This window comes from Penicillium psychrosexuale (genome assembly GCF_028828465.1).
Source record: "Penicillium psychrosexuale strain IBT 29551 chromosome Unknown utg000003l, whole genome shotgun sequence".
Taxonomy (NCBI): domain Eukaryota; kingdom Fungi; phylum Ascomycota; class Eurotiomycetes; order Eurotiales; family Aspergillaceae; genus Penicillium; species Penicillium psychrosexuale.
In genome coordinates this window covers 3,819,920-3,841,435 of record NW_026643188.1, presented here as the reverse complement: position 1 = coordinate 3,841,435, position 21,516 = coordinate 3,819,920, and the positions used below count along the sequence as shown (strand labels likewise).

Here is a 21,516-nt window from a genome sequence, read left to right as displayed (position 1 = left end):
GGCATGAACAACTATGTATATTTGATCGGAGAGATTTTTTTCTATATGTGTGAGGATATAAAATAGTCAATTGCTACAAGCCGCAAATGAGCTTCTTGATTGTCCTTGATATCCTCCACACAACTATATATCTCCGTAATTGCATGCTCATTGTTAATAAACTTATGCATAGAGCTTGTCCAATGCTAGTAAAACCAGCTAATTTCACAGGGCTTGGGGTTTCTTTAGTTTCAGTTACCGCTAGGCCATTTTATGAAAGAACCCTGATGATCAGCGGGGTTGAGTAAGAGCCCCTCGAGTCTAGTATAACTAAGCACTAACCTACCTTGATTCGGGCAAATATGTCTCGGGAAAACTGTCTATCTCTGATATCTTCTTTGTCTAGACCAGATTGATCGGTTATAAACTGTCCTGCAGGACGTTGAGCGCTTGTTCCGTTGCAGCCTTCCTGCCCCAGAAGCCCTCCCACCCTTTTGTACTAGATTTCGGATCTCTACGACTCTCCGTGATTGAAATAATGAAATGAATCCGAAACAAGGTATGTTGACAAGAGGAGAGCAAATACAGACTATGCATCGCAATACTCTAGAAATAATAAACACAAGTCATTGCGTATAGCATCATCATGGCAGGAATCCTCCGCGTCCTTCTTTTCTACAGTCGGGACCTGGGCGTCCCACACTCCGACATCCTCCATGTTCTTTGCTCAGGCGGGAACATGCCAATGGGAAAGATACAGCTGTAATATTATTTGCACCAGCCACCTTGACTCAGCAACATTGCAAACCAAAAACCCATGTTCTTTCCTGATGTCATGAGCTCCAGCATGCAAAGCAAGGTGTCTGGCATACCATATCGATATTTACTGCGGCTTCTTGGCAGCGGTAGGGCCAGAGATGTAGCGGCCAATATCGGTGACCTCGTAACCCTGGCGCACAATACCCTTGATGGCCTCCCAGCCCTGGCGAACCTGGGGAGGAGTGCTCTGGTGGGAGATAGTGGCATCGGCACGGGCAGTAAGCTGGCGGACAGCTTGCTGGACGAAGGAGCTCTGCGCATAGCGGGCGCGGAAGAAAGACAGGTAGATGGCCAAGAGGACCCAGCTACCCTTGGAGAAAGTGATAGCAGACAGAGCAAGTCGGAACAGCAGGGCGATCTCGAGGGTCGCGACAACACCCATGCTAGCATCGTAGTATTGCTTGATGAACCGTCCAATGGTCTCGGCGAGGGGAGACTGCTTGACAGCGGGCTTGGAGGTGGGAGAAGTGGGAGAGGCAGGGGCGGCCGGAGCAGCGGGCTGCAGGGTAGGGATCAAGTACATGCGGCTGTAGGTTGCGACGTGGAAGACCGAGTAGACGCTGAAAGGCAGAAGAGCCAGGATGAGCTGGCGCGAGTACAGCCAGACCAGAGCCATCCCTAGAATACGTGTAAGCTTGAATTTTGGGCTGTCGCATAGCCGATCACTTACCAAGGTATTGCACATTCTCATCAGAGATGAGCTTCAACACAATTGCCAGAGGGCTGCCTTGAACACCTCGGGCGAAGTGGCCCTTGTACACGACGATTCCATAAGTCACAGCGGCCGAGACGAATGTTAAACGGTAGGCGATCTGTGCCGCAGAGGAGTAGTAGTTGAAGAAGATGCAAGACAGGGAGTAGCGGAAGACTGAGAGCAAAAGTGTCACATGTCTAAAAATTGTTAGTTGGCCTGAACTGATCTTTGTCGGTGTGCGCTTCAGATTGACCTACCCAACGAACCAGGCAAACCTGTAACGTGACATCTCGTTAGTATGGATAAACAAGGCATTGAAGCTTCATTTCAGCCTTGGACTGGAGAAACGTACTGTAGGGTCTGCGCCAAGGCCTTGAGTCTCTCAACCAGAGGCAAGGTGGCGGAAGGAGGAGGAGCCATATCTTGTTTTTTCCACAGATGAAGAGGATGATAAAATTACTCGAGATGAAGGAGAAGGCAGAAGCAAAAAAAAGGTGGAAAGCGACAGATAAGACGGTGGCTGGGGAGAGAGCGGGGAGACCAAGTGCACAGGTTCACAGCCGTGGACACACACGCCTCAGCTTCGCCTCTTCGCTCTCTCCGCCTTCTGCCGTAGTGACGTCGGGGATTCGGGATGATGCAATTCCTTATCTATACATCTATAGAACCTCTTCACTTTGATTTTATATACTTCTCGACTTCTTTTTTTGTCTCAGCCTCGAGTCGAGTCGGTGTGACTGACCCGCTTGAGGAGATCCAGTTTTAGCACTAACGCCAGGATTCTTCAATAGTTCATGTATAATTAGTTATATTTTGATAGGTCACACATTTTGGTGAATAAATGTCAACGCAAAGGGGCTTGGACAGAATTGGTACATAATCCAAGCTTGATCGGAGCTCTCCTGGGAATATTGACAATAGAATCGGGTAGAAGAGTCATAACTCTCACAGCCTTAGGGTTGATTCAGCTACTAACCAGAGGGGATAGTGGACAATGACTTGACTCGATCATTTATCCAAAACAGTATCCATCGAGACTCGTGATTCTCGACAAGGTCAAGCCAACTTATCACACCTTATAAATTGAAGCACGTTACAGAAGCTAGGCAAACACGCCCTTTCGGACGTTTAGTCTTTGATTGGAATACTCTTCAGAGGTTGGATTCCTTCAATGCTATATTTAGACCGATTTGAGCCAAGAAGTGACAAAATCATAACGTATCTCAAAGCGAGCTGGACCGCGAGCAATGTCAACAGCCAATGCTGTTGGTATTTCATTGGTTGTCGATGGCTAGTTTGTTGAATTTCCCGAATCCCCCGATAGTGATTAGATTTCATAGAGAGTACTATGTTCTAAATAACCGTTGTTGTAAGATCGTGTTGCAATTCATCGCATTTGCTATGTCTCGAAGGCCAGCTCGCTTGTGAAATACGAGACCTTGGTAGCAAGCACAGCCTAATCTCGTTATTCCTTCGGTCCGGTCCCCATGAGCGACGTAGTACCCCGCATACGAGTTGCGATTACCATATGAATAAGGATTACAATAGCCGATGCTTAATATGCACTACAAAGGCTTGTCGCAAAACAAGGGTAAACCCATATTATTGTCGAACCCTTCCTGCGTTCGGAAATTACTTCTATACTATAGATGAAACGAGGTACTTCAGCGCATCCCTCCGATGTAGCACGCACTAAATCTGCCCCGAACATGACTGGCGAATCAGTTGAAGTGCATAATCTGAATACGGTGATCTACACCAATCGACCCTAGTACCCGGATAAGCCCTACTATTTTTAGGCGTGCACGTTGTGCCCTGACAGGTGATTAAGCTTTCGAACATCGGACGTTTGAATAACACGGGAACTCCCTATAGGGTTTATACGGGATGGCCTTCCTGAATGTAGATTCATTAATCTCGCTTGATGCAATCTCGACTAGGGATACGGGCTTTGTGGGAAAAAAAACCATGAAGATCTCTCTCTACATTCCACTTCTATACGAGCTTCGTGGGGCAAGAGCACGGGATCAATCTGGCAAACAAGGGTCCGAAGCATGCAACAATGTACAAAGTAATTGATTGATGTAGTATACAATCTCGAGGAATTGAGGATCGCAGAGATATAAAGTGCTCATTGATTCCCCTTCAAGATCCTCTGTCCATCAGCTCACAAGATCACGCATCGGCTAGTCTTCAATCTTCAATACCAGCCTCAACTTCTCAATATACTTCAAGTATAACCTAAAGCTCATTCAAAATGGTGTTCACTCCCATTTTGGCACTCGCATTTGCCGCTCTCATGCCAATTGTCAATGCCTACCCGGTCACTGGCAGCGTCGTCGACTGCCACTCTGGTCCAGGAGCCTCTCACTCCGTAGTCAAGACCTACGAGGAGGGAGCTGACATTGAAATCGCCTGCCAGACGACTGGCACTGCCATCGATGGCAGCAACATCTGGCACCAAACCGCCGACGGCTGCTATATTTCCGACTTCTCCAGCGATGTCACCGAGGAATGCACCAGCGATGACACCCTCAGCGAAGACACCGTCGATGACGAAGACACCCTGAGCGAAGGCACCCTCAGCGAGCGCAGCACCAGCAGCAATCTGCCCGGTTTCTCGGCCACCCAGACAAAGCACGCAAAGGCCATCATCACAGAAGCCAAGAAAGAGGGCCTGGGTCGTCAGGGCTGTCTCGCTGGAATTGCAACCGCTCTTGTTGAGGTGAGTGCTAACATACACATTCAGTTGAAATATAACAACACAGAAGCTTGCTAACACTACCTCAAGTCTAACAATTCTTATTTACGCCAACAAGAAGGTCCCCGCTTCCCTCAAGTATCACCATGATGCTGTGGCGAAGACTACGACAGCGTGGGCATCTTCCAGCAACGGGCTGTTTACTACCCCAACATCGCTGCTGATATGGATGCTGCAAAGTCGGCCGCGCAGTTCTTCAAGATCATGAGGAAAGTCAGTGGCTGGAAGAAAATGAATACTGGCAAGCTTTGCCAGAAGGTGCAGGGCTCTGCGTACCCGAGTCGGTACCGGGAGCGTGTCCCTGAGGCTAAGAAGATTTGCTCTGCTGGTGGCCTGTAGATGGACATTGTGTTTGACATTTTCTGTTTAGATATTGTCATGGGGTGTGGACTACTTGTTTTTTTGGCATCTGAAGGTGTTTGTGGCTTGCTCTATCATTGATTTGATACGAGAAATATGCAGATGGATATTGCCCTCTCTTTTGGGGGCCCAAAGAGGGCACCAAGGTTAAGACTACTGTTCGCTCATGTCATATATGTTCCAGATCTAGAGTAGCAGGGTGGGATTAGTGAGAATGAGAAAGAAAGGTTAATGTGGAAAAAAGAATTTCGGATTTTATAGGGCAGATTCAAAAAAGAAACGTCAAAATACCCTTTCGCTGTACTCGTCCTTCTGTCATCGGCTCTTCCGCTACTTTAGTTAGTATCCATTCAAAGTTGTTTGAAATTGGCCAGTCTATCGGAATGAGGCTTGTTCTTCTTAACTAACCCGCTTAGGTCCCCGCTATTGCTTATGTTATAGCACTGCCACTGCCTACACCGGAGTCCCCACGGGCGTCCGTTAAGCCCGGCCCCACACGGTTCCCCGGGAAGTTACGCGTCCCCAGCCAATTAAATCATTTTCGCGCCGCAGTAGCTTACTAGCTCATTCAAAAGTGTCAACTTCTCATCTTTCCCTCTCCCTTTTCATGCGATTCAGACAGACACAGTATGATACCTTCAGGGTGCCCGCTTGAGGCGGACAATAGTTTCGGCCCCGTGACGAATCCTGGGTGCCGCGATGGCTTTGATTTCACCCTTCTGTTCGAGCAGGCGATATTCGGCCTCGTCCCTGCGGTCGCGTTTCTCATCATTTCTCCTGTTCGACTACATATTCTCGCGAAATGCGATGTCCGAATCCAGTTTAACAAATTGAGATCTGCAAAACTGGTGAGAACTTCCACACCTTTACCTTGGAGGTCCAACTCATATCATAGCACAGATAACTATCGTCGTGTTTGCCGCAATCCAACTCGCCCTGCTCATTAGCTGGGCACAGAATGCTAAGCCTTTTACACATATCTCCGTGGCATCTGGCGCGATCAATCTTGCAGTGGCATTGGAGATTTTAGTCATATCGTGGATGGAGGATGAGCGATCAGTCAGACCGTCATCACTCCTCGCCATCTATCTTGTCCTCACGCTACTCTTCGACATTGTGCAGACCAGAACTCTCTGGTTATCCCGCGCTGGAAGTCTCATTCCCAGTCTATTTACGGCCAGTGTTGCTGCAAAGATGACGATGCTTCTTCTGGAGAGTCTGGGGAAGCAGAAGTACCTCACTGGTACGTATCGTGATCTGCCACCAGAGTCAACGAGTGGTATCTTGAACCGGTCCTTTCTGTGGTGGTTGAACCGTCTTTTCCATGCTGGTTTTCGATCTTTGCTCACTGTGGGGGATCTGGATGTTCTGGATAAGCCTCTGGAATCTGCGGGCGCGGCCGAGAAGGCGCGGCAAGCTTGGATCCAACGCCAGCACCCGGCACGCCGCTTCGAATTCCCAGTGCAGATGTGTCGGGCTCTCAGGGCCTCACTGGCACTAGTGGTATTTCCTCGACTGTGTTTGATAGGATTTACTTTTGCGCAACCCTTCCTGATCACTTCCATGCTTAACTGGCTTGATGATCCATCTACCGCGTTGAACGATGGCTACGGTCTTATCGGCGCCACTATTCTCATATACCTGGGCATGGCTCTTTCTACACTGTCGTATAACCACATGCTAAATCGGTTCACGACAATTTTCCGAGGGGCCGCTTCGTCGATGATCTATGACCATGCGTTGCGCATCCCCGATGGGGCACTAGAGGATCGTTCGGCCACAATTACTCTCATGACCACCGACATTGACCGGATTATCGATTGCCTAGTGACTTTGAATGAATGCTGGGCTCGTACTATTGAGGTCGCGATTGGCATTTCGCTGCTTGCTCTTCGTATGGGATGGGTTTGTCTGATGCCATTGATTATCGTGATCCGTGGGTATCCCAATCACTTAACATCACGCTACCGGTTGCTGATAATTTTGCATAGTATCTAGCCTAGGGAGCACATATATCTCGAAGAATATTGGGGGGCAGCAGAAAAATTGGGTTGATGCTGTTCAGCAGCGCATCGCAATCACCCGTTCAATGCTGGCTGATATCCAAACTGTTAAGCGGATAGGGTTGAGTAAGACCTTTCTTCATATCATACAGAACAAACGAGTCCAAGAAACTCATCAAATGGCCAAGTATCGATGGAGCATCGTTTGGCAAAACATGATCCAGAATCTACCATGGGCATTGGCACCAGCTTTGACCTTCACAGTCTACGCTGCTCAAGGAAAGGAACTTGATGTTAGCAAGACCCTCAGCAGTCTGTCAATTATAACACTTCTCACTAGCCCGGCCTCTAAGCTGCTTAGTGCGGTTCCTTCCACGGCGGCCGCTACGGGATGCTTTGATAGAATCCAATCATTTCTCATGGTGCCGACTGGTCAGCATCACCCAGATACAACTTCTATTACCACGGAAGAAACTCACATTCACATGAGCGATAGCTCTGGTGAGCTGCAACCCATATCATTCTTGAGCAGCGGCACTGCTGATCCTACATTCCCCGTCATATCTATGGAACGAGTCAATATCCGCCCAGTTACATCGGCAAAGATAGTACTGCGGGATATCAGCATCCAAGTTCCAGCTGGAAATCTAGTAATCATTCGGGGACCAGTGGGATCCGGGAAAACAACTCTGCTTCGGGCTATACTTAGCCAAGCAGTTTGCGAGAAAGGGGTAACTACAGTAAAAATCAAAAACCCGGCCCTTTGCGCGCAAATCCCCTGGATCCCGAGGGGCACCATCCGAGAAGCAATTTGCGGGGTAACTGCTACAGGATCAGTAACCACTCACGGTATTGACTGTGAATGGTATGCGGACGTTCTTCATGCATGTGCTCTGCTTCCAGACCTGGAATTGTTTCCTGAGGGTGATGCCACGCAAATCGGCAATGGATCCGGGAATAAGTTCAGCGGCGGTCAAATGCATCGAATTGCCCTTGCACGGGCTGTGTATGCCCGTAGGAAACTTTTGTTGTTAGATGATGTACTCAGTGCACTAGACCGGAAAACAAAGGCCATCATAATGGAGCGTCTCTTCGGAGGTGACGGACTTCTGCGAAGAACAATGTCGACCGTTGTGATGGTGACTCATGAGAGTAGGGCTCCCTTTAACAGCCCCGATGCCGCAAATCCCTAGTGTTGTGCACTGACAACTCGACAGTTGATTATCTATCTTATGCGGATCAAGTTCTGGCTCTTTCGGACGGGAATCTTCGCCGGGAAGAGGCCCGCGAGAGAACCGTCTACCAAGCTTTGCTACCCGATGCTGCAGCAGATGAGGGCTTGGAGGAAAGTACAAAGTCGATGATGAAAGAGAAAGCAGCCGAGATCTCTAAAGCGAATGATATTAATGATCTCAGAAGAGCAACGGGAGACTCGGCTGTTTATAGGTACTATTTGCGCTACATCGGCTGGACGAAGGCCATGATTTTTGTTTCCTTCGTGACTATCAATGTCTTCGCCAGTACATACGGCAGTACGTGAAACTTCATATTCCACTACTCCTTGCATGTCCACTGACATTGCTTTGCACATAGAGATCTTGCTTGAGCGGTGGGCTAACCGCGGCGGAGGTCAAAAGCCGTTATATGTCACAATATACTTCCTCCTCGCGATTTGCAACACTATCGGGAATGGTGGCTACGTTTGGTATGTTAAGAGGTCTCCATAGAGCCCAGTCATAAACAACCAATTGCTTACGACTTAAAAGGGCTATCTTGATCCTAATTTCGCCCGCAACGGCACGCCGCCTTCACTATGTCGTGCTGAGGACCGTTATTAGGTATGATGATTCTATCTTTTCGGGTCTTCGTCTGCTGATGATCTCTGAAGGGCGACACCGCAGTTCCTTTCAACAGTTGACAATGGGTCAATATTGAACCGATTCAGCCAAGACATGACCCTCGTAGAAAGTCAATTGCCTATCGGCGTGTTGATCACAGTTTCAAGTAAGTCTCGCTTCCCTAAATCTTTCACGACTTGTCCCATCCCTACCTTGATCTCGCTATGAGATCTATCGATTATCATGGGCACCCTTAAGTTTAGAGATATGCATGCTTATGATTAAAGATCTTTTCTCATCAATTGCTAGCGCTGCACTCATTGCTACGGGATCGGAATACATGGCTATCTCCCTCCCTTTCTTGATATTTGCTGTCTTTTTGCTACAGCATGTTTATCTAAAAACATCACGACAGCTCCGACTTCTGGACCTCGAAAGCAGAAGCCCACTGTACTCTCATTTCCTTGATACAGTCGAGGGCCTTGCTACAATTCAAGCATTTGGGTGGGAAGAAGACTTCCAGAACAAGAACTCAAGACTATTAGATGTCACCCAACGCACATACTATATGCTAAATTGCATCCAACGTTGGCTGAATCTGGTCCTGGATCTGATTGTTGCCGCAGAAGCGATTATTGTCGTTAGCCTAGCGGTATTTTTGAGGCAGAAAACTAGTGTGGGATTACTCGGAGTTTCACTAAACAGCATCCTCTGTAAGTCATGTCTGACCATGAAACTGTTCTTCATTCTCTTCATTCTTCTATCAAATGCTTCAACCTATCGTCTTTGCCTGTCTGACTAAACATCGTTAGCATTCAACGGAAGTCTCTCATCTTTAATATCGGGCTGGACACAACTTGAGATATCACTTGGTTCAATCTCACGAGTCAGAGATTTTGAAATGGAGGTTCCCAGCGAAGTCACAAGCGGAAAAACGGAACCACCTAGCGATTGGCCAGATCGGGGCGCAATTCACGTCTCGGAAGTTAGTGCACAGTACCAGTAAGAACTTTACAGACAAATGAGTATATTTCACCCAGGTCACTAAACTGAGATTGAACAGTCCGAAAGCTATTGCTTTGAAGAGTGTCTCTCTCGTGGCCTCTCCTGGTCAGAAGATCGGCATTTGTGGGCGCACTGGGAGGTAAGTTTCAGCTCTGCGTAATCTACCCGGTGAAATATTGAGGATCTGGCCTGACCCTTCCGTCATGAGAAATTAGTGGAAAGAGCTCCCTATTATCCGCAATTTTGGGCATGCTCACTATCACGAATGGATCAATTCTGATCGACAACGTCGATCTTGCCACCCTCCAACCTGAAAGGGTCAGAGAAAGGATCGTCACCATTCCTCAGGATCCATTCATTATGGTGGGCTGTACAGTCAGGTTGAACACAGACCCCACAGGAAAGTTCCCCGATGCAGATATCTTCGCGGCCCTAGACCGAGTAGGGATTTGGAAGGGCGTGTTGGATGACAGGGGTGGACTGGACGCTGAGATAACTAATACTTTATCTCTATCGAGAGGCCAACAACAATTGCTGGAGCTTGCCCGTGCAATACTGAAGATACAGGCGAGCAACGCCAAGATCCTGCTGATCGATGAAGCAACTAGCGGTGTCGACATGGAAACGGACGCTCATGTTCAGGCCCTTCTGCGACGCGAGCCGTTTCATTCATGCACGGTGCTTACTGTGGCACACCGTGTCCATACGCTCATGGATCATGATTTAGTCCTCGTTCTAGATCAGGGAAAGGTGATAGAGATGGATGGGCCCGGGAAACTTGCTGGCCGGAAAGATAGTATCTTTAGCAGCCTTCTCAACAGCCAGGCATATTGATCGAGACCTCCCCATTGGATCCGAAGAATGGCTCAGATTTTCAAATGAATTGAACTATTCATCAAATTGGAATTCTTGTGAACTAACGCCAAGCCAAATGCGAATTTCTTCCAAGGCGTTCAAGTCATTCTCTAGAAGAGACTTCTGAATTTTGTCATCGTACCATTCGTAGGTACGGCCCACATTTTCTAAGCTCTCTCCTAGCTTCCGGCAAGATCCAAAATCGATGATGATTGCTCTCTCCTCATCGATCATTATGTTGCTTGGATTGATATCGTTATGAACCAACCCCAACGAGTGAAGGTGCTGAATGCCATTTTCAATGCCCGTGAGGAAATGACTGTATTCCCCCTTCGCTTTCCGCATGTTTCTAAGTGCTCTCTTTTTGAGACCGCCCGGGTTGACCTCTTTCATCAAGGTATGAGGGTATTTCTTAAGGCAAAGTCCCGTGATTGTGCCGTCAGAAACTTGACAACCGAGGTAGGTAGCAATGTTGGGATGTGGGTGTAACGTTAAGAGTTCGTAAATCCTTGCTTCCCTGAGGATATCTTCTGCAATCAAATTCGGTTGAGGTCCTACACTAATCCGATCGTAATTGATCAATTGGGGTTTTTTGACATGACAACCGTTAGGTAGGGATCCAGGCGATAGCGTAAATCCGACAGGAAATTTGGGATTGTAGGCCGACGCAGGAATTTGCTTAACGTTCATAAGGTCCTCTGCATTGACAATCGAAGGAGAAGAGCAACGGCCTTTCAGCTTTGCATGGTACAAAAGGCCCTTTATTTGATACACAACGAGAGTCCCTGCGAACTGGAACCCACAACCTGAGTCTTCGTAGGTCTCTCTAATCTCCAGTATCTGCAGTTCCTGGTTAACGATTGGCAGAGTCGACATTCTGGAACGCACTATGCAGTGTCAATGGTTGAGATATACCAAAAGCAAATAATCACTCACATCGTGGTTATTCGAGGGAGAAGGGCGAATTATTTTCTGAAAAGGCAGATGTAGAAAGGAAGACGCACAACCCAACCAGTTGCACCTTTATAAGTGAACAAAATTGCTCTGTCAGACCGCTGGTATGGCAAATGACAGTGGTCTGTGCACCCCTTGGTCCAGTTAAAAGCCGCCGTAAATACGCAACACGCTGGTTGTCTGCATTAACTTGAGAGATATCGTAATGTGCCGCTCGTACGGTACATTAAACAATAGAGGGACCTAGTGTCCACGAGACTTGTCGTGTAACACGATGTAGTAAGATACAGAACTATACGTGGTGCGTCTTTCTGACTTTCTGAGACCGATGATAGATCTTAGTGGTGGGTCTAGAGATGATCAAGTGTATTCAAGCTTATTTCAGGAATGACCCACTCCTCGGCAAACGATCTTAGTGTTGACGTCATAGTATTCAAGACTTCTTAATGACAGATGGAGTAGAATTGATATATGGTAGAATCGAGTTGAACTTGGCCTACATGTAGCTACATCAATCATGGGGTTTCCAGATCTTCAACCAATCTTGCAAAGTCTTCTGGATTCAGGTAGATATTCAGACCTGACGATATCATGCGAAGGACAGAAGTTCCAGGTACATCGTGCGATAGTCTGTTCACAATCGCCCTTTTTTGACGCTGCAGTCAAAGGAGGATTCAAAGTAATGTGACAAGCCTTTGCCGTGATCGCTGCATATGGCTAACTTTTTTACAAGGAAGCCTCTCTATCACATGTTGATCTACCAGATGATGAGCTTGCAACTATTCAACGGGTTGTCTCTTTTCTATACCACCAAGACTACGAAGACACAGATGGCTCGTACTTTCAAAATCGGAAGTGCGCTTCTGGTAATGATATGGAACCTCATGCAGCTATGTGGAACAACCTCGGAGTGTTCATGGCAGCCGACAAGTTTGACATTTCGCGTCTGAAAATCCTTGCGAGATCTCGAATTATGAATTGGATCTACGAAAACGCAAGGGGATTTCCATTGATTGTGCAACAAATTTGGATCACCATTCCGCCTCTTGAGACCGAGATTCGAGACGCCATAATTAAGTCAATCTCATGCGATGCGCAGGAGTTCCTCGCCTACGATGAAAGTATGGTGATTATGACAGATATACCAGATATTACCATTGCTGTACTTAAGAAAATTGCGGAGGAAAATTCTTCACTCAAACTCAAACTTCAACTTCAACGGCAGAGGAAAACTGCCTCGATGTGGTGACTGGACGCAGAGGGTGGGTTTTGATATGTACGTATACTATACATACATTTCCACTTGCACTTGCAAGACATGATCACGTCACCTTAAATATATGTCAATTCTCAATGATCATCAAAAGTCCACCGGCTCTACCTGAAAAAGACTTAATGTCCCAGCTTCAGCGGCCCGGACTCCCGAAGAGGGGAGAATGCAATCAATAATAGTACTATGATTCTGCTTGAGGTGATCCCGTATGGATTCATGGTAATGCTTATTGGGTGTCCGAATAGCAAGCTCCATTATGCGAATAATTGCAGTCATTTTACCAGGATTGAAGATCACATTGAAATGCCATGCCATCTAAAAGTGGAGGGCTGCACGTGAGCAGACCTGAGTGCTTATGTAATGCTCAGGGGCGTGCTCAGTTGTACTCAGTTAGCAAAAAGCGGCAAGGTCTGAGCACTAAAACAGAAAGGGGACGTCAAGAAGTGGCAGAGGAAATCCGCTATATAGGTACAACCTTCCAAAGCTGGAATAAAAGAATCCCACATAATCACTAACCCCGGACCCTTGGCAGCAGCGCACGCGAGGAGTTTCCACCCGACGCATCCAGCAATAGTCTAGAAGGGTTCTCTCAAAGTCTAGCCGGGATGTGACCATATGCAGTGTGCTAACTATAGTGTTTAGCTAGTAACTAACTATAATAATACAATACCTAAACCCTTGCAATCACATTTACCCGGTAGTAAAAGCAATACTAGCACGAATACACGCATTACAGGCTGAAACCAATCCGAAACACTAGCCCCAACAAGGCAAAACCGCCGTTCTTGCATGCCGGAAAGTTTGTGGAGTCCGTCGTAATCCCGCCGTGCGCTAGACAGGGGCATTGGTGTCTCGATTGGTGTCGTCCTTGGTATTGGTGGTGTTACACTACTAGGCACGGAGCACGGAGTACGCCGTAGGTAGTAGTCTGTGTGGGACCGTTGTTTTTTTCTGCGCGCATGCGCTATTTTAGCGTGGATAGTGTTTTATGTACTCCGCACACGGCCGGGCAGTTCCAGAACTGTTGTTTTGGTGGAATTGGATCATGGATTCAGGATCACGCTCGCGGCATACCGATGTGGGGACGCCATTGAATTGCCGTTGTTGGGACTGAGATTGAGATTAAGATAGCAATAAGGGACTAGACTCGTTCTTCGGTATGTCAATGTCAAAGTGTAGTAAATGTGGAGTCAAAATAGATTAGAACGTGATTATATAGTATACCAAGTATACCAAGTGGAATCAAGTAGAAATAGACATCATACATCATTGATACACGTGGAAATTGCTAAAATCACCTAACGCCTGACTCAAAATAGTGACATCTCCTGTAACACCGTGTCTCAGGAAAAACCTAGAATATCCCCATTCTTTTTAGACCTCTTATCTTTTAGAAACAGGAGGCCAAAATCAGAACAGCATAGAATACACGGTAAATATTTTTGAGCATTAGAAAATGAAGGCAAATCATAAAAACGTATTTCAGTAACATTACACTCGGTCTTGCCCGTACGCAGGCGCAAACGAAGACTTGGGATCCCACTCGCGCGCACTAGGCGGCCTAGGCCCGGAAAAGCTCAAGGAGGGACGCACATAGCGGGCCTCGCGAGCGACATGCATATTGCGCTCGGCGCTGGGGCTGGGGCTGGTCGGACTGCGGCCGTATCCAGTCTGTGTAGGGCTCGAGGGCATGGGAGCGTTACTTCCCATTTGTGTAGGGCTCGGTGAGCGCATGAAAGCACTGCGGTCAGGCTTGCCTATTCGGGAAGGGCTTGGCGATCGCATGAACGTATCGGGTGATTTGACAGATGTAGTCAGCATTTCGAAGCCCTTGTTGTCAGCGAAGCGGGTGTTCGCATCCACAGAGACAAACTCGTTGCGGTGTGTCACTTTGCGGTGGAAAAGATCCAGCCAGCCGGCGAACATGGATGGACGGGCGAAGAGGATGAAGTTCCAGAAGCCGACGAGGGAGAGCAGAAACACGACTGCTAGTAAGGTTGCTTCGTTGGGGCCGATGGCTGCGGCGTATTCGCGGCAGAGATTCTTATCGCCGGTTTCGGCGAGGCACATTAGCCAGGGGCCTGCGATTTTGACGTTTTCTGCCGTTGGCGCGACGGCATTATCGAGGCCGATGAAGACGACTGCGAAGAAAATGACGTTGCCGAGGATGATTGATGTGAGGGCGATGCCGCGCCATTGGAGTTTAAGGACGCGGCGTACACGCCGGTAGGCCTGTCGGGCTGTTACGGTGCCGATGCTGGCTGAGTAGGAAGGAAGATTTGCGCCGGAGCTGCCTGATGTTGAGGCAGATTTGTCGAAAAGAGAGCGGAGGTAGATATGGGTGCAGTAGATCATTGTTGATAGTTGGAGGAAGAGAGATGCGGCGGCGATGACCATGATTGGGATCCAGTAGTCGTAGAGTCCGTTGGTTACGTTGATGTGGCAGACATCGCCGAATCGGAAAGACACTCCGGTTAGGACCAGCATAATTGTCAGTCCAATTGCTGGGATTCCGAATCCACAGACAAGGGCTGTCCACATGAACTTCAGTCCCAGGACTCTTTCCCAGCATACTTGCAGGTGGAAGGCGAGTGTACGGATGAAACTCCATATTACCACTACCCAGCCTCCGAATAACAACAAGGATCCAGAAAAGGCGCAGGAAAGATCGGAGCGCATGTCATTGGGGGTGATTGAATTATAGCATTGGTCTGGTTTGGCACCGAGGGGGATGATGAAGGCGAGCTGGACTAGAGTTAGCCATAAAGGTCTTCCTAGCGCATGCCGGCATTCAACTTACCTCCATGCAACAAATGCCCAGTGTAAAGCAAATGCTCAAATAATGGCGGTGCGTCCATTTGGCAGGTAGTACAGCGTAGGAAATCAGCAAGAAGATACAAAGAGGGAGAATGGCGACGCTGATCCAACTCGTGACGCTGATTTTATCGGCCAAGTCTATACAACCTTAGATTTTATTAATGGGCCAAAAATCACAGAAACATACCAGTGTCATATCTCCACTCGGCGAGAGGACATGGCAAGCAACAGGAATAAGTGCTGTTGCCGAGAGTCACCTGCTTGCAGTAGCGGCCATCGATAAATCCCCCGACGGTGGGGAATAGCGTCTCCTGCAAGAACGGGACCGGGCAATGTCCATTTAGGGCGTGCACCATGATGGCGAGATATGCATGTCCTGCGCGAGTTCCTAACGCGCCAGCGCGATATCGCCAAGGAATCGTATATATAAGTATCCGAGAGCGAAGGGGAGTAGAGAAGTGAGGAGCAAATGGGGGTATGCAGTGTAATTTGTATGTACGTCCTGATACAACGTGATAGTCTGGATGGCCCGTTCTTCGCCCCACACACACGAGGCACTAGGACCAAGTCGACCCACGGTCCTCGCAAACTCAATTCGGTCTTGGCACGGTGGTTTAGCGGGGATAAAATACAGTGACAATACAAGAACATTCGGGATATCGCAAATCTCATTATATTCTAGTGTTTTAGTTAACTAGTTATAATATTCCATAACTATACAATAAGACAACAAGACAATGCTAATGTTGAATGATATAAATACACAACTATGCAAATTGCGGAGCTGAGCTCAAGAAGCCCTGTCCAACCACTTCCCTCCTCATCCTGATTCGATTGCCTTTTTACCCCTGGACATCAAAGTCTGTCTATTGTATGTAGCACAGAGGGGTCAGAGGGGCCAGAGTGGTCAGTGTCACCAACAATAGCACTCCTCCCCGAGAGCCCACGCGTTAAGCCACCCAATCATTACGACTAATGCATCTCCCGCTGTGATCACTACCGGCATTCGTCGTACATGAGTCCAATCGGATGCTAAGAGACCACCGTATGATATTTCTGTACTCTGTATGCAGCCAGCCGATCTATCACAATGAAATGGTCAACGAGGTGATTGAAATGCATCCAAGTACTTTGTAAAAGTCTCGAATCCCCACGCTAACCCGTTCATATCCCGACCCTCCTGTAGATCTTATTTAAGGATAGATTAGCTGGCCTATTCGCTTTCACTAGACATATATAGTCTATGATCTACATCCTGCGGAAATACGTTCATGATATGCACGGACAAAGTAGCTGGTTCTAGCTCAAATCACACCGGCGTCCTCTTGTCATCATCACACTTAGCGCTATTCACGGACCCCCCGACCGTTAAGCCAGTTAAAAACACCTTTGCATCTTGGTCTTTCGCGTTTTCTCACGATCATCCACTTATTGAGTGATATTCAACGCCGAACTCAAGCACAGCCCAATATTCACATCAAATCACAGACCTCCCTCCACCTGTAGTTCTTGCCACCTTGATTTTTACCAGGGCTCTTTTATACGTGATTTCGGCCTTTGGCGTAGTTGAATCCTAGCTCTAAGCCCAATCTGACTCGCTGCTTTTCCCGTCCGCATCGACCCACTGGCTCGTGGTGAAACCGAAGAAAAGACAGAAAAAGAACCCACAGGTCAGAATAGTCTTCACGCTAGAGAGATTACCCTCATTTTGCCGAAATACAAATCGGGTAGGTAACTGCTACCATCAAAAGCAAGAAGAAATATCTCCTGATCCCCCCACTTCGTATTCTTCCCAACCTAAGTAGAGCAAGTAAACCACCCAACCACTTAACAAACATCAAACATACAAGCTTAATATTATCTCTGTTGAATTTGCGCTTACATTGAGATGCCATTGCGCTACCACACCCCTTGAAATTCTAAATAATATAGATGAAGTCCAGGCTCATCGCAAAACCAAGTCCAAGCAAGCCGAGCTCAAACAAAATCTCTCAACAAAATCTCCAACTTCGCCCATAGCGACAAACATGAATCCGCTATAAATCCCTCTTTCCCCATTCTGCACCGCTAAACTTTCCGTTCTCTATTCTCTATGTTGTATGTTGTATTCCGAACCAATCCCTAGAATCCTACCCATCATGAATCATGCACGGAATAGCCGATACTAGTAACCCGATATATTCCTGCACGTACGGAGTAGATCCTGAATAATGTCGGATCTGGGGTGTCCTGGTTCGGATAAGTTGCCTCCCGGAACCTAAGAAGAGTAAATCGGTGGGGGTAAGTGGATTCGGTGACACCATGGTCAACGGAAAACCTGCAGCGTTGAGGTTGGGGTTTGGATTAGGGCTGGATGGGATTGCGGTTGTTGGAGATTGGTGTGTTAGTTAACTAGTAAGTTAGTGGGTGTTTATTTTTTTTTCATGATTAGATTAGTTAGAGCTAGAGAACAATCAAGTAAGTAATATAGAGTATATAATCTCAAATGAACACGCCTGGATTCTGATAATATGTATACCACGTTTAGTGTCTCATTCCAGAGGCAACTAAACCGAACTTGCAGAATCAAACAAGGAAAGGCTCTCACCCTAAATCTAACGAGATTTCTGGTTTTCTTTTTCTTTAGAATCCATTTGTCCACTCTATGGCTATACTGCCTATGTTGCAGTGTGAGAGTACACCTGTACTATACTATGATTACTATAAGAGGTACACGGGTATCATAAACAATCATTACTCGTGTCTCTGGCATTCGTCACACCACGTGAGAGGGCACATCCCCTAATGAGTGACGGGAATTCCCGGTCGCTTGTCGCTTGACAAGTCATTTTCAGCATGGCATGTGGTCGTGACAAGACTGGAATGCATGGCCGCAATTCGACATGAGCCGAGATATTACTCTGCAAATACCACTTCACTCCAGTACCCTCGGATGATTTCATCGGCTCCAATACAGGACCGACCAAAGAGGGACTGGGTACTATACAATGAACGTGGTTGCTGAGCCCGCGCCAAGCCTCAACCCGGACACTATGCCTAGTTCCTAGGCTGGAGACCTTGTTCAGTCTTCATGTCTCAAGAACAAGAGGAACCAGGCGAACGGGTCGAATTCTCATCCCACCCCCACTCCTTGAGCAATTGCTGTACACGGTACTCAGTCGCCCAGCCTAAATCCGACTCGATACTCCTCAGCAGACGCACAGTAGTGCGGCGCTCACGCGGGTCCGTCAGGCACTGTCCGCTAACAAATAGCGGCTGCAGCGAGTTGATCCTGACGCTTCCATCCGGGCGGGAGAGACCGATACCCACGATCTCACGGCTGTGGAATGCGATCTCAGACTCGATAGAGCGGTATGACTGGAGACGGAGCGTTATGGTGCTGCGTCGGCTGGTGGACTCGTGCGGCTTGTTGATGAGAAGCAGGATGCGCGCCATGTGGTAATGCTGCATGGCAGAGGCGCACATCGGAAGGCTGTACCAGATTTCCTGGAGGGTGGAGATGTCTTCGTGTTCGTCGGGCGGCCGGTGGTGTGTGAGATTGGATGCGTCGATTCGTGCGCAGGGCCGGAATGTCTCTGGGATCCCGGTGTACCATGCGTCGAGCTCGGATTCAAGCCTGTACCACCGCTCCAGAAGGGCTTGTTGCGAGACGCCCAAGGGTCCTGGCACGGATCCGCTTATGTGCAGGTTGTCGCCAGAGCTTATGAAATTGACTATCTTGGACATTATCCACACTAGTCCGTTGCTGATTAAGTCTTCTTTCATTACATCTTCACCTTCCGGATATCCTGCTGCGCTTGTGTTGCTAGCGCGTACAAAGCCAGCGTTGTCGAGGAGTAGACCTGCTTCGGTCCAGAGGACTGTATCGTCTGTGTTGAGCCGTGTATGGCATTCGTTGATGACTTTGTTTCTGTCAGCGAAGTTTGGAGGGGAGGGGAAGCGACAGACAACACTCACAGGCAGCTAAGTAGTCCTGCCGCGCAAAATTCCAAAACGTTGCCTTCCGAGCCTTGGAAAGACCCGACTTCTTAGGCGTCTGCGTCTGATATGAGCTCTCTCCCGGAGACGGACGCTGCTCAAGAGGCATCATGCCCACTTCAGCGACATCAAGCAACGACTTCACGCCACTCAAATGACGATTCCACGCGGGGCCTGCGGCATCGAGGAACTCATAGACAGACAGAATGGCCGTCGCCGCGAGCACCTCGTCGGAATGAACCCCATGCGAGAGCCGACTATCAGAAACCCGTCTGCGGCGCTTACGTGGGTTATCCGAATCTACAGAAATCTCGGCAGCCTGCCATTGACCGAAAGCCTCGGGGGTGCTCAGTGGAGGTGGACCCTCTGCGTCAGGTTGCAGCTCTTTCATTAGCAGCTGGATGGCCTTTTCATAATATTTGGCCCCATACCATGCGAAGTCGGGGTCTTTGTCAGGCCACAGTTCCATGGCAGACTGCTGGGTGCAGACTCCGCCCACCGATGCCTTGGCACCTTTGACTCGGCCCAGCTGTTTGGCGGAATATGCGCAGGCGGCGAATTTCAAGAGCGGGTTGGTTCTTGCTCGCACTGGGACGTATGAAGCGAAATATGTCCCTAGGTCAAAGAGATCCATCCTGCAGATATCATTATTACTGATGGTTCCACGTTAACAGCTGGTAGGAAACATACCACAGTCCCGGTCCTTCTGAGTAATGCCGCAGAAGAAAAGCGGTCTCGAAATCGGTCTCTGAATTGTCGTCTGTTGTGTGATTGACAAGGCTCATGTGACTCATGTGACTCAAGCTTCTCTGTGAAGCTACCGGTCTTGATGGAAGCGCATTGTTCCGGTCAGATATCTGCATACTTGGGTCGATGGATGGGGACATCGAATGCGCGGGATTGAGGAGGAAATTAATGTTGGTATTGTTGCTGGTGGACGACAGCGATATGGAGGGTGAAGCCGGGGTGATAGCGGCACTCCGCTGCGGGTTTGGGGAGGTATAGGAGGTACTATCCGAGATCGAATGGTCCAAGGGAGAATAAGGGAAGCGATCGTGTGTTGCGACCGCCGACAAGGCTTCCAACCCCTGTGTCTCGGCATCGCTCGCTCGAGAGCCTCCACTGCCCCATCTGTGATTCGGAGAGTTTGTTTGCGCTGCGCTGCCCGGGTCTAGTAATGAGGCCTCGATGTCGTCGGCGTATGGATCGGAGTTGTCGACGAAGATCACTGCAGAGGATATGAGCTACCGTCCAAAAAGGGTCCAGACCTAAACAACATGTCTCATTGGTGCCGTACCCTGTTTGGGAACATCCAGCCAAACGCTATCCTTGTCAAAGGTGTTCTTATATGAATAGAACCCGTTGAGACTACCACGACCGTCTGGGGAGTTCCGGTTCATCGAGGCGTTCTGTTGATGGCGGAAAACCACTCCTTCGCTCGGACGACATTCTCGGCCCCCTTTGCGACATTGTGAACATTCGGGCTTTTCTTCATCACCTATAAATTATTTTAGTCACCAGAAAATGGAACGGCCGGGATAACCGATTCCTACATTTAAGCTTTCGTGTTCGACACGTTAAGCTAGGTCGTGTTAGCCATGTATCACGCTAGTTGGATATGCACTTACCAGCCGGTTCGTGATCGCATACCGAAATCACATGAAGGCGATGCGGTAGCAACATGCGAAGTAAAGAAAGTGATCGGGGTTGGGGAAACGAAAACCTGGAGATCAACCTGCGGGGAGGGAACAGGTGACCTGGGGCCCCCACACAAATAACCGGACTCAGACAGGCTGTGCTCCCGAGGTCAGGTGCTCAGGTGTGGATTGGTATATTAAAGGAGAATTGGCCGATGCTTTGTGATATAATTAGACATTGCCACTTAGCATAGCATAGTATAACTATAGTTACGTGTTTTTGGAGAATATTTCCATCAGCAAAAGGGTATTGTATTAATTGTCGTGTCCACGAACGAAGCGTGGCTATCTACACATCTCCAACCTCCCTAGCAACGCACATCCACTCAAGTAAGAAATAAATCGCTGGAAAGCATATGGTACATCAACACAGAGACATATTCACAAAGGAGCTTTGATAAACTGTATCGGCCACATGTGCCAGGAGCCAGGAAATAAAAGAATTTGAAGATAAATCGCGATATGGCCGGCGCGAAAACAAAC

General features: G+C 48.2%; 7 protein-coding genes across 7 annotated transcripts; 3 read left to right on the top strand and 4 right to left on the bottom strand.

The window, feature by feature from the left end:
- Nucleotides 1-862: 862 nt before the first annotated feature.
- Nucleotides 863-1,912, bottom strand: N7518_005315 (uncharacterized protein; the record flags this gene model as incomplete). Its single annotated transcript, XM_057186242.1, has 4 exons — nucleotides 863-1,416; nucleotides 1,469-1,689; nucleotides 1,750-1,767; nucleotides 1,845-1,912. 4 exons carry the CDS (start codon nucleotides 1,910-1,912, stop codon nucleotides 863-865), a joined length of 861 nt encoding a protein of 286 aa, XP_057043012.1.
- Nucleotides 1,913-3,749: 1,837 nt separating this feature from the next.
- N7518_005314 (uncharacterized protein) lies at nucleotides 3,750-4,592 on the top strand (the record flags this gene model as incomplete). Its single annotated transcript, XM_057186241.1, has 3 exons — nucleotides 3,750-4,217; nucleotides 4,284-4,314; nucleotides 4,357-4,592. 3 exons carry the CDS (start codon nucleotides 3,750-3,752, stop codon nucleotides 4,590-4,592), a joined length of 735 nt encoding a protein of 244 aa, XP_057043011.1.
- Nucleotides 4,593-5,242: 650 nt separating this feature from the next.
- Nucleotides 5,243-10,293, top strand: N7518_005313 (multidrug resistance-associated protein; the record flags this gene model as incomplete). The annotated part of the gene is made up of 11 exons (XM_057186240.1): nucleotides 5,243-5,461; nucleotides 5,514-6,549; nucleotides 6,605-7,768; nucleotides 7,834-8,148; nucleotides 8,210-8,321; nucleotides 8,383-8,454; nucleotides 8,505-8,620; nucleotides 8,742-9,167; nucleotides 9,267-9,456; nucleotides 9,518-9,598; nucleotides 9,675-10,293. 11 exons carry the CDS (start codon nucleotides 5,243-5,245, stop codon nucleotides 10,291-10,293), a joined length of 4,350 nt encoding a protein of 1,449 aa, XP_057043010.1.
- Nucleotides 10,294-10,347: 54 nt separating this feature from the next.
- Nucleotides 10,348-11,190, bottom strand: N7518_005312 (uncharacterized protein; the record flags this gene model as incomplete). Its single annotated transcript, XM_057186239.1, has 1 exon — nucleotides 10,348-11,190. One exon carries the CDS (start codon nucleotides 11,188-11,190, stop codon nucleotides 10,348-10,350), a length of 843 nt encoding a protein of 280 aa, XP_057043009.1.
- Nucleotides 11,191-12,160: 970 nt separating this feature from the next.
- On the top strand, nucleotides 12,161-12,517 carry N7518_005311 (uncharacterized protein; the record flags this gene model as incomplete). Its single annotated transcript, XM_057186238.1, has 1 exon — nucleotides 12,161-12,517. One exon carries the CDS (start codon nucleotides 12,161-12,163, stop codon nucleotides 12,515-12,517), a length of 357 nt encoding a protein of 118 aa, XP_057043008.1.
- A 1,515-nt stretch (nucleotides 12,518-14,032) lies between these two features.
- Nucleotides 14,033-15,714, bottom strand: gprM (the record flags this gene model as incomplete). The annotated part of the gene is made up of 3 exons (XM_057186237.1): nucleotides 14,033-15,286; nucleotides 15,342-15,496; nucleotides 15,546-15,714. The coding sequence occupies 3 exons, from the start codon at nucleotides 15,712-15,714 to the stop codon at nucleotides 14,033-14,035; spliced, it is 1,578 nt and encodes a 525-aa protein (XP_057043007.1).
- A 2,719-nt stretch (nucleotides 15,715-18,433) lies between these two features.
- Nucleotides 18,434-20,984, bottom strand: N7518_005309 (uncharacterized protein; the record flags this gene model as incomplete). Its single annotated transcript, XM_057186236.1, has 6 exons — nucleotides 18,434-19,260; nucleotides 19,316-19,971; nucleotides 20,027-20,564; nucleotides 20,634-20,834; nucleotides 20,890-20,918; nucleotides 20,965-20,984. 6 exons carry the CDS (start codon nucleotides 20,982-20,984, stop codon nucleotides 18,434-18,436), a joined length of 2,271 nt encoding a protein of 756 aa, XP_057043006.1.
- Nucleotides 20,985-21,516: the final 532 nt, after the last annotated feature.